Source organism: Mycteria americana, chromosome 7 (genome assembly GCF_035582795.1).
Source record: "Mycteria americana isolate JAX WOST 10 ecotype Jacksonville Zoo and Gardens chromosome 7, USCA_MyAme_1.0, whole genome shotgun sequence".
In the NCBI taxonomy this organism is placed as follows: Eukaryota; Metazoa; Chordata; class Aves; order Ciconiiformes; family Ciconiidae; genus Mycteria; species Mycteria americana.
In genome coordinates this window covers 56688997-56705808 of record NC_134371.1, presented here as the reverse complement: position 1 = coordinate 56705808, position 16812 = coordinate 56688997, and the positions used below count along the sequence as shown (strand labels likewise).

At 36.0% G+C, this 16812-nt stretch overlaps 1 protein-coding gene across 2 annotated transcripts in view; it reads left to right on the top strand.

Moving 5' to 3' along the window:
• AK5 (adenylate kinase 5) overlaps positions 1 to 16812 on the top strand; it is a 99629-nt gene that overhangs the window by 21258 nt on the left and 61559 nt on the right. For both annotated transcript variants that reach the window (XM_075508556.1, XM_075508557.1), the window contains exon 6: positions 2333 to 2524. In XM_075508556.1, coding sequence (XP_075364671.1) covers positions 2333 to 2524 — 192 coding nt within the window. The remainder of the gene's footprint in view (positions 1 to 2332; positions 2525 to 16812) is intronic.

The following is a 16812-nucleotide window of genomic DNA, read 5'->3' as shown; positions in this document are numbered from 1 at the left end:
ATCCCATGAAAGGACAGAATAACTCTGTCAATTATGTATTTAAAATAGTCTGAAAAGGGGGGATAAAGTTACTCTGGTTTTGTTGACATTGAGGTACATATGTTAGAGGTAGGAGAGAGCTTCTCTCCCACTGGCAGTTATTTAACAAAAATAGGTTACAAGGTTAATTGTTTCAAAATCTAATAGATACTCATTAAAAATTACCAGAATTCATATTTTTGGAGTTTGGTTTGTAATTTGCGTTGTCATGTCTCCAGTCATCTACAATATGCATAAAAAAAAATTTGATTGTCTTTAAAACCCTATTTAGTTTTCTGTAATGGTAAAGAGGTCACCATCCTGCTTGCTAGTGCTGCTTATCAGACTGTCCTTTATTGTTTGATAATGGTTCTGCTTTTTAGCCACTTTCTACTTCCTCATCTCCATATCCTACTCTGTCAGTGATCTCCTTTGTAAAGGCTAATGACCATCACCCTAGTTTTGAAAAGTTGTATTTGTTTCTTTTGACTTCAGAAGAACTTTTTTGTGCTCAGGCTGCCAGGAGAAAAGGCAAGACTGTACTTCAGGTTGTATTCCCTCAAATGACAGAAACCCAGCGAGGCGGGATTTTGTTTTTTAAACTTGGTTATTAATTTTCCAGATTGTCCACCTGTGAAGTCTTGACTATTCAGTCTAGTATATGGTTGTCTTTAAGCAATTTAACATCCTTGGGTAGAGGGACCTAGATATAGAGAGTATTCAGAAGCATAATTGGTTTGTTCTGGCCCTCAATAGCAATGTATTAATAACAACTGTATAATGAACATAAAGATATAAATCACTTCCTTCTTTACACAGTAGTAGTTAGAATATATGTAGATGTTTTGGTGATACTTTTGTGTAGCTCAAATTTGACTATCAAATTTACATAGTATCAAGCTGAACAAAGACAAAATTATTCTCTAGATAGGAAACATCATGAGAAAAATGTCTATTTAGCATTCTTGAGCATCCACCATCATTTGTAATGTAACTAGATTATGTCATTTCTAGAGTAGTAAGCTTTTTTTTTACTGATATTAGTTAAAATTAAAGTATGAACTTTATTGTTCAGGTAAGTAAAGACAGCAGAAATAACTGTGCTTGTATGTGAGAACAAATAAACCCTTTCTAATCTGTAATCAGATAAAAACGTGCACAGTACAATAGGGTTTGTTTTTATCTCAAAGCCTCTTACATAGAATTCTAGTATGTTTTAAAAGGCAATGCTAAGCTAGTGAGAAAAAGATTTTTAGGTGAGTCTTTAAAGAGAGGTAGGTTTCTTTGTAACAACCAGGTAGAGGAAAGAACAAAATCAGATATTATGAATATGGTTAATATACACTTGAAGACTCATTTTTAAAATCCTGTGAATTCAGGTGTCTGAGCAACTTCTGTTTTTTCCACCACATGTACTAAACAGTGGTGACCTCTGAAGATTGACTATGAACATTTAGCAGCATTCCTAAGAAAGTGGGGCTATCATTGCTTTCGCCCCCCAAGCACCAGAGGTACCTCTTCTATAACTGTTTGATAGTATGAGTAACCAAAAGTTATGAAGAACACTGAAAGCCATAAAGGCAACTTGAATTTAACTGGGAAAGAGCTAAATTTCCAAAAAAATTTTTTCTCATTGCCGTGAAACTGTACTTCCTGCACTTTAGTGTGGGGATGGGTGTGAGATAAAACAGCGCTTTCCACACGGACCAAAAAGGATAGGAGAAATTAAAATCCTCTTAGCTGCCACACCCAACCTCTTGAAAAGTGCACTGAAGCTTGGGTGAGATTTAGAGAAACAGAGAAAGTGTTATAAGAAACTGTGGATCTTGGAACAGGTCTGTTTTCACCTGGTCCTAGGCATCAGTTAGCTTCATAGTGGCTGCTGGATTTTAAATACCACCTTACTTAAAGGCTTTTTAGATGGAAACCATACAGCCATTTTCCTGCAGAATATGAGACATTTATATTTTGCTCTTTTTAAAGATTTTAATTTTAGCTAGAGGAACCTTCTGGTAATGCAAATGACTGGTAGTCTAGAGAAGGTTTCTGGGGTTGAAATAAAAATTTTTCATTAAACTTTTTCCTTAACATTTCAGGTGAAACAAATTGACTAACCTTCACATCAGACAAACAAGCACCTCCTTAAGCCTATGAATTTCCCTTAAAGAACAACAACAGAAAATGAATTACTTCATCAAGTTCCAACTTACGCAAATGTAGCATATCTGAGCCTCACCTAATAATGGAATTGCTGAGTCCTGTAGTGCTGGATAGTCAGCTTAATCACAGACTTCTCGAATTGCTCTTTCCACAGATCTGTACCCCAGATTTGGTGGTGTTTCTGGCATGTTCCAGTCAAAGGCTGAAAGAAAGGTTACTGAAGCGTGCTGAACAACAAGGGAGACCTGATGATAACCTGAAAGCCACTCAAAGAAGACTAATGAATTTCAAGCAGAATGCCGTCCCATTGGTTAAATATTTCCAGGAGAAAGGGCTAATCATCACAGTAAGTCCTTTAGTATATACCTCTGAAAACTTAATTGTTGTTGTGGTTATACTTGGCTTCTTAGACCTTTTGCTTTAAGATAGGCTAGGTGAGTCAAATTACGTTTTAGGTATACACCACGGTTACTGAAAGCAAACTTTCAGTTTGCTGTGAGAGTATTTTCTGCAAAATGCAGTAACACAGAGCAAAACTCACATGCATGTAGATGACATGGTAAGCACCATGTCAATTCTTTGCTGCAGCCATAAATTGCTTCACCAACTAGTTGCAAATCCTTTGCTCAGAAATTATTTGCATGAAAGAAGACCTTGCTTTGAGACACTGGTTGCTATTCCAGTGCCAGCAATTTCATCCCTTGAAAATAGTCATGTACTTTTTGAATGGTTGTCTTAAGAGGAGAGGAAAGCAGAAAAAAATTACATTATAACAGAAAGCATATCTTGAGTGGGATTAAATCAATACAGGTTCTTCAAGGAACAAATATATCTGGCTCTTGACTGACTCCAGTAAATAAAAAGTCCTTAGGTTATCTTATCATGGGTTAAATATGCTTTATTACGTGGTCTCCTACAAGCTTTAACATTTCAGATAAAAATTTTGATGACAAGAAAATTGCAATGTATATAGACCACTTGGATATCAGTAAGAATACTGATTTCCACAAGATTTGGGGTAAGAGAAAATATCTCTAAACACAGAACATACCAAAAACTGCACTCATCATTAAAGCCAGAAGTACTTTGTGGAAGTAGGGCTAGCAAGTACTGCTGAAGTATTTAAGTGCTTAATGATGACGAATTCAATGAGCAGTTGACAACGGTTGAATTATTGACATGTTCTAAATTATGGACTGTGTCTGGTTATAATAGTGCACAGAACTTGGTACCACATATGGTACCATGAGAGCACAGATAGTCTATTTTGTTTCTTTTGATAGCCTAAACAACCTAGGTAGTTCACATTGGTATGTTCTCCTCACGGCAGATATGACTAATTCCACATGCTGGTCAAATTCATGAAGGGCCAAAGCATCCTTAATTGCAAAGTCATCTAATGATGTTGGTAGCCTTAATAATACACTTCAACATCTTTCTGAATTTCAAAATGAAAATCCCAGGAAATTATTACATTGTTTTCTCCAGAGAGTATCTTTTCTCTTTGAGGATTTTGATTAACTCTGTTTGGAAGGATGAGAGGACTGGTATTCTTGGAAGTTGTTCATTATCGAGCAAGTGTGTATTTTGTGACATTTCTACAGCCTTTACAAGTGCTCCTCCTACAGAAAGCATACTTAGCTCTTCAGGGAGGATGTGCCTTTGTAGATAAAGCATGTGGGGAATCTCGATAGAATTCCTTTTGTGTAATGAGACCTGTGAAACAGAGCATGTTTTTCCTGTTGAGGTTTTGTCTTCTACTTTTCAGCTCTGTTTCTTGAGAGCTCTAAAGATAATTTAAATTGCAATGTTCACCTTAGATATCTCTTTTCTTTTTGAAGAAAGCAGTTGTTTGTGATGGGTATGGAAATGGTAACATGGGATGTGAACTTTATATTACTGTCCACTACAGGACAAGGAAACAGCATATGCAGAAAATACTGGCTTGGCAACATGTCAAAAAAGACTTTAATATGAAAAAAATCTGTAAGATTTGAATTTACTCCTTAGCTATACGGTATCTACATTTCATAGACATCTAGAAATTACTCTAGATTTACATCGGTGTAGAAGTGAAGAGAATTAGACTTTGGAAGGGAGACTCTGTTGTTCACCTGTCATTAGAGCTGCTACAGTGCAGTTGCGTTTCTCTTGTTGCAAAAACAGGGTGCATTAGTAATGCCAAGCCCTGAGAGTTAGATGCATGAGTAATTTCATGGCCAGTGAATAAAGGGATCCCTTTCTGTAGATCATAAAAAATATATATGGCAGACCTCATTGCCATAGAATTTCATTGCATACAGAAGCTACATTTTGCACTTGCCTAAGGCAACTAAGTTAGTGGGGGATAAATGAGAAAAAAGATTATCTGGGAAAGGAGTAATAAAAAGAGATTAAGCATGCATACTCCAGAGCAAGTATGCAACTGAAAATTTCTATAAAAGGGCATTTTTTTAAAACCACATGACTGTGAAACAGAGGAAACATATGCTAAGTCCACATAGGAAACTACATACTACTAGAGCAAGTTGTAAATTTTAAAACAGTGTTTCTAAAAAATGGTTATTTTGTCACCATTTGTTCTTTTCTTAGTGCTCAAATTTATAGATCAGATTATCTATAGAGTTTTGACATTCTTCTGACAATGTAATTTCTTTTCATATGTTCATTTTGTTGGAAATTCATTTGTCCAATGGGAAATCTAAGTATGTTTCTGCCAACTTCCTGTTCTATTCCTTTAAGCAAACATCAGTGGAGATACCAGATGTTTTCTTACTCCAAATAGCTTTGATCCCATTGTCTTCTTCACTGGTGAACTTGAGCTTTCTTTCGGTTTTGAAAAAAACCCCACCAAATCATATAATTTTTCAGAGCCTTCCATCAGTGGAAAAGATAGAGTTTTCTTAGAAAGCTGTAGGATACAAGAACCATTGCAGTCTTCATCACCACCTTCTCCTGGTGGAACCCTTGTATCTTCAACTTGCCTTTACAAGCATGTATCTGTGTAATACGCATGTAATATTAACACTTCTACATACATTTGATGCGCTTGTGCATGCTATTTCCCTACAGAAGACGGAAGCAAGCAAGAAAATCGCATTTATCCTGCTGATTATAAAGTTCAACCTGGAAAGCACTGAAATATGTGGATGAGAGCAGTGTAAGAACTAGAACAGCATAAAATAGAATTACACTAGCCTAATTCCTAGAGGAGTGAATCCTTGAGGTAAGGTCAGGCAAGGTCAACGTTGACCAGGAGGAAAAAAGATTTACATTTTTCTTAAATCCCTACCTGCACCTTGTCACTGCTATTCAAAGCTCTAAATCTCAGACATTTCTTCTACCCAGCATCACGATTCTACTCAGGGAAAAGAAAGGAACCATTTGTCTTATGGAAAGTTATAATTTTAGAACCACAACTCAAATTTTAAACACCTACTTAAATATGTTGTTCTTCATCAATAAACAGACCAAAAGAGAAAAGAAAAATTCACTGAAATCTAACTAAATATGATTAATGAACAGACATTTGATATAATTATAGCCTATTGTTAGACACTGTATGAGCAAGAAAATAAAAATCTAAATTCACAAAGAATATTAATTTTCCTGCTCCAACAAGTTATTCCATACTGGTTTTAACATATTTTAGTTAACAGAATTACAAACCATGTTCTTCATTTGAGATCTTATTGGTTAGGTTGCTTAGGTGTAATTCTTTCCCTTCATCTTCCCCCCCGATCTTTGATAATTTTATACAATCTGTAGCTTATACTTGTTTGCTGCTCTGTATGCCTTATGTTTTCAGTCTGCATGGTATCCCTGCTCTCAGAGTCTGATCCTGGAAAGAAGTGAAGGCCCAACTACAGTACTTCTAAGAAACAGGAAGATATAACTCTGTCCTTTCTGAAAAACTCCTTCTTTGGAATAATGAAGTTGGAATATCCAAAATTTTGTATTGTTGTTCAAATTAAACAGATCTGTAAACTTCATTATAATTAAGAAAGAGAAGTAAAAATCTGATATTTTCATGAACACACAGTCTGTGTTTAAAATTCTTTTTAGCAATCTGTCAGTAGGTCTAACAAATCAAAACCTGACTTTACTTAAGTCAAATTTGATTTCAGAAAGTATCAAGACAATAGTGATAGATATCACAATATTGGACATGGAATATATAAATAGATGCATATGATGGCATTTATTGTATCAGTAACTTTTTAAAAATCTTAGAACATTATATATTGTTTATCTAGACAATAACTAAGCCACAAATTGGGGGGGGGAAGATATTAGTTAGATTAAATTATAAAAGGGAGAAAATCTAAATGCCTAGATGATCTGCAAGTACTCTAATGTTTAGCAGAGGACTTCAGTTCTGAACACAGTTTAATCTGTTCCTGTATCCTTCCTGCCATCTAGCAAATATTAGAATATTATTATATTTGGTCTCAGGTGCTGACATGACAATTGGTATGTGTACACAGCCATGTCCGAGAAACCAAGGCTACTATTGAGGTATGGTCATGAGTAGAGAACTTTAAAATAAAAGGGTTTATGTATGCAAACTTCTAGACAGTGCTTGCTGTTCAGTTAAAAATACTTAGGTGGTTCATATCATTCACCTATGAGAATCATTGTTAGGTACTTCATTATTTTGGCTACAGTACTCCTAGAGATACAGTATGGTATCATTTCAGTTACTAACACTGATTTATAAGGGTTTCCCTCTTTTTTTTTTAATTAGATAATCATGAAAAACTAAGGCAAAGAAAGAGAAAAACCCTAATCCCTATGTAGCTAATGTGCTTTAATGCTTTTAATGTGGTTGCTGTCCTGAGAGAGAACTAGCTTGCTCTGAAAAAATGTGCTGTGAGTTACAAATAATAAAAAGGTAATCCTTCTCCCTACCTCCACCCCTGGCACCCCAGCCTAGATAAACTGTGTTTCAGGAGAAAACTGGTTTGTGCTAGCTGAAGTTCTAGTCCAGCACATCTTTGTTGTCTGGTAAGAACTTACTGTTAAAGGAGATTACTATTAAAAGAGTTCCTTAAGAATCAGCCAGAAAATTCAACTGAAAACTGTTTTATTGTTTTGTTAATTTCAAAATACATTTCTCTTCTGGACATTATATTGATGTTTCATCATTATTAGACCTGCTGCTATGAACTACCTAACCCTTAAGAACTGTCGGATAAAGCTCAAGAAAATCACCTTCACTGACCTTTGAATAAATTACTACGATGTAAAATTATTCTAACTAGGAAACTTTTTCATTTACATCCCATCAGATGTAATTCAGCCTACTGCAGGGAAGTTTAAAGAACACACCAATACAGCATGGTAGACCATAATGAACAAACGGTTGTAGCACTTGTATCATAATGTCCCTAATTCTAAGTCATAAACAAAATCTCCCACAGAAAGCAGCCTCTTTGCCTACAAGAAATGGGGTTTTTTTCTGCTCAAGTTACTTGGTTAAGTTGTTCCCAGTCATAGGGAGGAGCTATATGCTGGAGAGAAAGGAATGAGAATTCAGAGGATAGTGGATGGTGCCCACACAGTGAAAAATACCAGAGTTGTACTTTTTTTACTGCTAATTCACTGAAGAAAATGCAAGAAAAAATTATGACTACTTATTTTTATAAAGTGAAGCCATTGGTAGCAATCAGCCATACTCAGTAAAGTAAAAATTTTGACGATGCTATGGTTATTGCTGTTATGTTTTTATCAGAGGAAAAAATTATTAGAGGTGGGGAGGGCAAGATAACATGCAGGAGTTGTATCTCCAGATAATCTGTATTTCAGAAACTAGTTATTTGTATCAAACCGAACTAATTGTGGGAAGATGGTAGGATAGAGGAGAAGTTGGGTAGAAAGGAAAAGGCAATTAAACTTCAAGTCTCTACTCTGCCGTGTTCAGAAGGATTTTAAATCTCTGCTATTCACGACCCAGTAATACCCATCACCCAGCTATTGGTTATTTTGAAAAGGGTCTCTCAATCTCCACTTTATGTGGACTCTAATCTGGTATAGATATTGGTATAGTCATTGGAGAGGAGATCATTGGGTTACAGAAATCTTTCAGTCACAGTTATTAAAGCTGTTCTCAGAGAGCTTAGTTGTTCTTTGTAGAACATATCCGTTGGTCTAGACAGAAAAAAAATTTACAGAGCTCATCGTTATAGCAGTGGAAGTTTCTTTTACTAGAGACAGGATTAGGCCCAGTCTGCCTTATTTATAATAATTCTATGTAAGCAGAGTGCTTCAGTGTCAACCTCGTTATGTTAATAAGTCTGTGTGTGTTTAAAAAAAAAAAAAAATAAGACTGGCTTTAGTGAGACAAAAATGCTAAACATTAAAAGAAGGCTCTGGCCCTCATTTAAACAGCCAGGACAGGACAGCATCCTGTGGCATAAAATGCTGATTTCACTGATACCTTCATTGTCTCACTTGTCCTTTTAGGGAACTTACCATGCCTATGCAAAACATTAAAATGACATTCAGATTAGTCAGAGAAGTAAAGAGAATGCAGAAAAAGCAGCTGAAGCTGGAAATGGATTTTGAGCACAAATTTAGAAGTTAAATAGTTACGGGTGAGGGAAATAGCTTATATAGCTGTCTGCTCTTGTTAGCATCAAACAAGCCTAATGGCTGTCAACTGTCACAGAAAAATTCCCCACGGAACTGTGTTATATACATTTTTGTCTTGATTTGGTTAAAAAAGGCATTTTGCTATAGCATTGAACACGGACATGAACTTTAGCTACAGGCTGTGACTTGCCAATACCCTGATGAAAATATCAGTTATAATAAATTTCTAAAGTTCCTGTGCTATCATATAGCTGTCCCACTTGAGGTTTTAGTTTGGGCTTTTTATTTATTTATTCATTTATTTAGCTGTGAATGCTGATTCCAAAGGACTTCAATTACTCGTTCCTCCTTTAATTCCGGGCTCCTCCATGGAGAAATGTGGGTCCTGCAGTCCTTTCAGCAACTCTCAAGGTCAATCCAGATCTTATGGATAGCGAACTGTTACGAAAGTCATGATCTGAACCTCCACCCTACTTCCGGGTCCTGATGGCAGGCACCTCTCCCAAACCAGAATCCAGCTCCAAGAATCTTCTCCTCAGTGGAGGAACATGCATCTGGTTTGACAGAATGCAGAATGACTAGCTGCTCTTGTTTTTATGGTGGTGATACTTGCTCTCATCCATGCAGTTTTGCATTAAACGATCCTTAAAAAGAAAATTTAAAAAATCCCACACCCCCTTCCCTGAAGTAATGCTAGGAATAGAGACTGTTAGCCACCACCTCCCCCATGTGCTCTCACTTCTCTGCTGCAGGCTCAGGATCTCATTTACATACCATCTGATGCCTTGGATCTTGCATTTTTGGCTGCAAAGTGATACAGACTTGGCAGGAATGGTTTCACTCAAACCTGCCCTCGTCTGTATCTGAGCATAGCCTTTCTCCCCACAAGTCATAGATGTGGGTTTGAACTTGCTTTGCTTTGTAGAGGATACTGAACTGCGATTTCCCATTGATTGGCCCAGTGCCACCAATATATTTTCAAATGCCTCTCAGTTGTTTTAAAAATACAGCAGTCATGAGCACAGTCTTGTAGGAATGTTAGATGTGCTTTTAACATGACTGTCTCTGGCTACACTGGCTCTTCAGGGTACTTCTGGTTTCTTGGCCATGACCAAGAGGAACCCAGATAGCTTTGAATGTCAGCTGGAGCAAAACTTCAGTGTTTTAGGAACTTTTCAAATCAAACAAGGAAGGTAGGCAGCTATTTGTGGGAACCTCAAGACCAGAGGTTTTGTTTGAGATTCAGGAGTCTTCCTCTGTTTTGCTGCATGGTTCCTAAATCTTTATCTGGCTCCATGAATGTATATGCTTATATAATCATGAAAAAAAATTCTATACAGGGAAAATGAGATGTGAGATGGGAAATAATTACTATCACTTTTTCATTTTTTGGTGATTCAAAGCAGAGAAAGGTAAGTTGAAGCCTAGAATAAGTAACCAGATCTCTGCAGACACAGAAAGTCAGCTAGCTGTCATTGCATATTAAGGGTCTCTGTGTCTCTCCTATGTTTGATCTCTCTTTTGCAGAAAAAATGGGGTATGAGAAAGAACCTGGAACTGTTTCCTGTGGAACTGCTGAACTAGAGAAAGTTTATGCATGCTGTCATCAGTGCTAGGTTTTACACTGTGTCTCAACAGTATTTATGTGTTACCGCTTTGTGAGATATTTTGAAGAAAATACAAAAGAAGGCATAAAAATGAAATTTATGTAGAAATGTGTCTAAGCAAACTGTTTGTAAGTATATGCACATTTTATATGGGAAAGATAGATGAGTAATTTGTGCGTATGTGGAAGCATGTGCACCATATATACTTTCCAAGCTTCAAAATATTTTCAGCCTCTGATTATATGATTTATGTCAACAAGTTAAGTATATCAGAAATACTAATGTCTGCCAGAGAATGACCAAGCTTGGAAACTTGCCATCTGTGTATACATGCAAGCATGCAAAGAAACCTTGAGGGTGGAAATTCTTTGCTGAGGTGAACAGTATTGGTGCAACACTATATTCTTTTTTAACTTTGAAGCATAATGATTTAAATAAATACCAACTTTCTGAATTCTGCCCTGCACCCTGTACCCCCAGTAGTTTGCATGAAGTAGGCTTTGAAAAAAGACATAAACTTTGACAAGTCCGGCTATAGAATTAGCCATTGATGAGTGCATGAGCCAAGCTGATTTAGGAACTCTAGAAAGAGAGAGGGAATGCTTTTTCTGACAGCCGCACTATCCCAGATTTATCCATTTCTGGCACTGTGAAAGCTGATACATGTTTAAAATTAACAGAGGTTTTTTTCCAGATCTGAAGCTAAAGCTGAGATAAGTAATTAAGCCAAGTTATCATGCAGAGAAATGAACTGTAAGAGATATTTAAAATAACATGCCCTACATATTCTTCAAGTTACTTTAAACAGTTCATCTTAAGGTAATTAAGCTGTGTGCTTTGGGTGAATACTAGCTTCTAATTTCCTTCTTGTAGTTAAAGTGAGGCTTAAAGAAGATTAATTTTTCTTATTAGGAGGAAACTTATATTAAGAAACCAGCTTGGAAAAAATACCTCATCTCTGGGAAGTCCTTTTGTATTGAATCAGGAATACTTGGCATCCATGAGCCAACTTTCCTATCCTAAACCACACCTGATCTTGTGAACATCCACCAGAACCACCAAAACTGCATTTCAGCCATGCTTTGCTGTAACTGCTAAAATACCACTTTCTTACCAAAAGTTCCATTAGTGATTTCCAGCTCTAATTACCGCTGGTGGATCTTTCCTGTGAAAATTTTATAGTCAGTGACTTCCTGATTTTATGGCGAAACCATTTTGCTGCCATTTGATGGAAAAATTTTGGATATCAACTCATGCAGGTTGCTACATCGGTAGAATCAGGATGGTCTTTCAGCTCTCACTCTCACAATCCTATTAAAATGCTACTACATCTGGCGGCTCGTGCCCTACAATTCCAGTATTTAACATCCTTATTTCCTGGATCTTAAGTTGGTATCATCAGCTATTGTTAAATGTTTCTATTTCCTTATGCACATGGCAACTGAATGTTTGTTTTGATATCAACCATACACAGCTTTGATTCAAACAGGTGAAATGAGACTGAGTGGACTGGCCTCTGGTCATGCAATCTAGTATCATCCTGTAATTATTCAAGCATTTGCTCCTGTTGCTCCTTTTCTGTAGATGTACTGCGTGAAAGAGGGGAGACATAAAAGATTACACTTTCCTATTTTTCAGTGCATCATAAAGATAAATTTATCCACGTTTGTGAACGCTCAGGTATTGTAATGATGGAAGCCATTTAAGTGTCAAAATGAAAAGATGCTCAGACTGTCAGCAGAAAGTCTGGTGCAGTTAATCTTCTGGACGTGTTCTGGCATTTTTCTCTAGCGTTCTGGAGTCTTATTTCAGCATTTAGGCTCAACAAGACAGGGTTAGATGCAGCTACAGTGTTGGTGGAGAACTGAGAAAGCTGAAGAGCTACTCATCCGTTGTGTGACTCAGGGAACACACCACAATAAACAGTACTAAAGTGAGAACTATAGCTTTCCCCTAGTACATCTTCCCCTTCACAGAATATCCTTTTGAATGTTTCTGATTGATAGCTCTTTGGAAGATTTTTTTTTCCTAATACAACTAGAGAATATCTACCCAAGAGTGCTTTGAAGAACTGTATGAAATACTTCAGAATTAGGAAACACCGCTATTGTGTTAACTCAGCACTTCACTGAAGTAATATATCTTTGCTTCTTAAATTCACTGAATCTTACACATTGGGTAGCTGCTAGTACGGCTATTTTGTTCCTTGTAACTGTCGCACATCATTTAGTGTTAGCACAAACATCTCTGCACAGTGTTGCTTCGTATCGTATAGACATAACCTAAAATTCTTGGCAAAGACTCTCTCGTGAATCCTCTTCAGTTTGTCTTTGCTATAACTAAGCATGTTTCTTTTATCCTCTTGCACAATTATCATCCTTCCTACTCCCAGGGTTAACATTGGTACCTTTCCGTCTGATACAGGACTGCAGTTTGTTTCATTAATGGCAAGTGAATATAACTATCTGTTCACTTTGTTGTCACCATATCACGCTCTGCAATTCAGTAGTCTACTTAAATAAAAAAATGGGAAAAGAAGCCTCACAAGACATGGCTATAACACTGCAATCACAATTATCATTGTAATTTTCTGTGAAGGAAGAACTGTTGTCTCCATTCTCAATGGTTAATCTCTTTTTATGCCAACAAAATGGTCATTCATGCCAGTCACGGTATAGCAGATAGAGGACTTAAGGTGTAAAATATGGCATCTTTTCACTGTAACTTGCTATGATCAGTTATTTATATATCTAGGATTGTTCATATATATGTTACCCCTTGATCCATTTTGTTAAAAATATAATTGCTAAAATTACGTTGGTTTTAGGCAAATCTTAACATTTTTTCATTATGTCCTCCACTGGATTTCTCCTCCCAACTTTAACCAGAATGTCAAATTGAAGCTACACATTCATGTTTTCAATACCAGTACTTCAAAATTCTCTGCTCTGTCTAGCATGTCAGGTCTTGTCTTTTCTTGCATTCTACCATCCATTGTGTTTTGGTAATAATATAGTTTTTGTAATGCCGAGATCATCTCCCTCTCCTACCACTGCAAGATGCCAATTAGGCAATTTAAAAATACACTTTTCACTAGTTTCCTACTGTGTCCTGCCTTCTGTGCTTTTTTGGTCTGCTCTACGGAAAAGAACAGACTTCTGTATAAATGCAGAGTCCTTACTAAAAGGGAACCTAGAATGTGGGCAATACAGTTTTTAGTCAAGTTGCTTATTAAATTTATCAGTCCTTAATACACTGAAAAAAAAAATCCAGTAATGCTCTTTTGTATGTGCACCTTACTGCAGGAATTTCACTATATAGATTCTACATAATATAGATTCATAGAAACCCAAGGCAGCTCATTTCTGTTTCTTTTACAAGAACATTATCTCTGCTGTCCTTCAGGCTACGTATGTCACCTCAGTCTGCTGTAATGGCCATTAAAGGTTTTGTGGGTACTTTAGCTTTCATCTCTGACCCTGTTCATAGGGTGCAAGACACAAATGAGCTCAATTCCAGTACTGTGAACAGAGGCTTTTCTTCATTTATGCAGTTCATGTTCTCTCATATCTCTTGAACTTTAGAAAGAGGGTCAGGAGCCACGTGAATTCTGAAATGAGTTTGGTTTTAAGAACTATTCATTATATCCTTGAACTACAGCCAGGAGACCACTCCTCAGAAAAATCACTAAATTTAGTAGGGTGAGAGTAATACAGAATAAGTTAAACATATCTGGATATTCTCTCATAGGCTAGGTTAGGACTTGGTAACAGAAACCACGTCAGTGTTTCTTGGAAAGATGTCTCTACTAAAATCCTTAGCTTAACAACCAGTTATGTTAGAGAGGACTTTCAACAGAATTTATTTGATAGCTTCTTGTTAAGGCTGCACAACAATTTGTTATAACCCCATTCTGATAACATACCTTGTAAACGTTAATTATTCTTTAAATTAAAGGCTACAGTTGCTCTTTTTACATTGAACAAAGTTGAAACAAAATTGCAAAATTCCTTTTTTCCCCATGAATTGCACAACATTGTGAACTTTGCTGATTTAAAAAAAAAAAAAGCTCAGAAAAAAGATTTACTGGAAAATGACTGACATTTGAGGCATGAAACAAGACCTAAATCTAACCTTTTTCGAGTGCACTATTTGGCTTGAGGATGAAAAAGGACAAATAAAAAAGTCTTAAGCAGGGATAGAAGCTTGCAATAATTTATTTGCTGGAGTAAAGATGGGACATAAGTACATAGAGAGAGTCACTCTTTACCTCAGTGACTATTGATGTATTTACAAAAGTTGTACAGCTCTGAGAGAAGGATATGTAGGAAACCTTTTGCAAATTAAATCACAGGCAAGTACCCAGGATCTTCATTACATGAGGTAAGAGAGTGTTGAGTTCACATCAGGGAATCAGTTAAAAATTAGCTGGTGTGCAAAATCAATTGCTTGCAGAGCCAGCATATATAAATGGGCTCTCTATAGACTATCGCTTTCCACACTGGAGGAAGGAGGAGGTCAACAACATCCTAAGACCCAATGGAGGGCTTTTAATGTAAATGGGATCTAGTTCGTTCATTGTAAGCTGGTCCACATGAACTTTTGTTTGATGGGGTATTTGTATTTAGCCAGTTCCCCTACTCCCTTGGCATAATTTTAATACAGAGTAAGCTTTACAAATAATTAGGATCTGCCTCTAAATTATTTTTCTTCTTTTACAGTATAGACTACCCTCAAAACTAATAGAATCAAATAAGAGATTACAGTTCTCTGGAAGTTTGGACAGTGACTTCCAAAAGTTTCTGGGAGCTAGAGCACTATAGTCCAAGCTAAAGGAAATTTTCCATTCCTCCTTAGCAGTAATGACTGTATGGAATGCAGTCATTGTTTCAACTTAAGATTTTGAAAAGTAGTTTTAAGAACTAGCATATCTGAACTGTCTTGAAAACTCTGCAAATCTTGTCTTTGTTCTATAAATTGTCACACGTCCACTGTTAGAGTGAGTCTGAGTACTGATACTTCCTGCTTAACATTTATCATGCCCATTGGAGAAAACTGTGTCCCCTAGAATGAAAAAAATTATTTACCTTTGATATAATACTTCCTAAGAGTTAGAAGATCTAATAAGATTTATGATATGCAAAAGGAGAGAACTGGAACTGTATTAATGATTATTAATTAGGATATGCTTGGTGAGACCCACCAACTGAATTTGACTATCTGCACAGTGCAATGACATATACTGTATTACTTAAAAATGAGACAGGTAGCCAAAGAATGCCAGAAAACTGAGTTAACGTAACAGGTTCAGGCTTAAGATCATCTGAAATTATTTTTTGTTTAAAAAGATTTTTACTGTCAGATTATCCAAGTCATCTTATTCAGAATTAAAACAAAAAAGTTATAGAACGAGAAAGGAATATTTAAAATACTTTGTTTTCTATCTCACTACAGCTTAAACCACGTGAAAGGAGAATGGGAACCTAAAATCCCCCCTAATCCCTTTCGTAAGCAAAAAAATTGGGATGCATTCACATTGTCTTTTTTTCCACTTTAAGTAGTTTCACTGCAAAGGTAAAGAAATCTTCATTTTCTTGAATGTCTTTTGTTTAATTAGAATCTTAAACAGAAAAAAATGCAGTAAAAGGTATCTTTAAGCCTAGTATCAAATGAATTGAAACTAAACATCACAAAACTTAACAATAAACTTGTTCTACCCTTATAAATTGCATCTTAACTCTTCCTTCATTTACTGAATATATTAAAAATAGACTAAATTGCTTATACCCATTCACATTGCTACTTTTCAGAGTATCTCGACCAATGTGAACTATAGATAATTTTAGAATTTGTCATATATATCTCATTTCTTATGTTTTTGTGTCTTAGAAGCATGCGAGAATACCTATTTACACTTTGAGTTGCTTTTAACAGTGTTTCCATAAGCTTATACTGAAGTAATTTTCAATTGCTAACATAAACATGCATTAATTCTTAGTCATAATTGTATAGCTGTTCCTTAACTGTTTAGAAGCAGAAAATACAATCAAATCAATGTTTTCTCGTAAAGCCTATCCTGAATCCCAACCAAACCTGTTTTCCAGGGTCCATAAGTGTGTCAGAGCCTATGCCATTCACTCTGTCTGGGTAACACGAATGATTATAATAATAAATTTATCAATAGTAGAATTTTAATAATAAAAGAAAGGCAAACATAAATCAAACATTCATTACATTAAGGTAAATAAAAAACAATGGATAATTGGTAAATGTTCTAAATAGCTATTATTTCTAGTCACCATTTGAGTTCTAGTCAGTACTACACCACTAGTAAAGGTTGAACATACACTTTGAGCTGACTTATATTACAAAAGCGACACTTTGAAAACACTTAATTTTGTAATTTGCTGCCCATGTTTTGCCAGAATCCCAG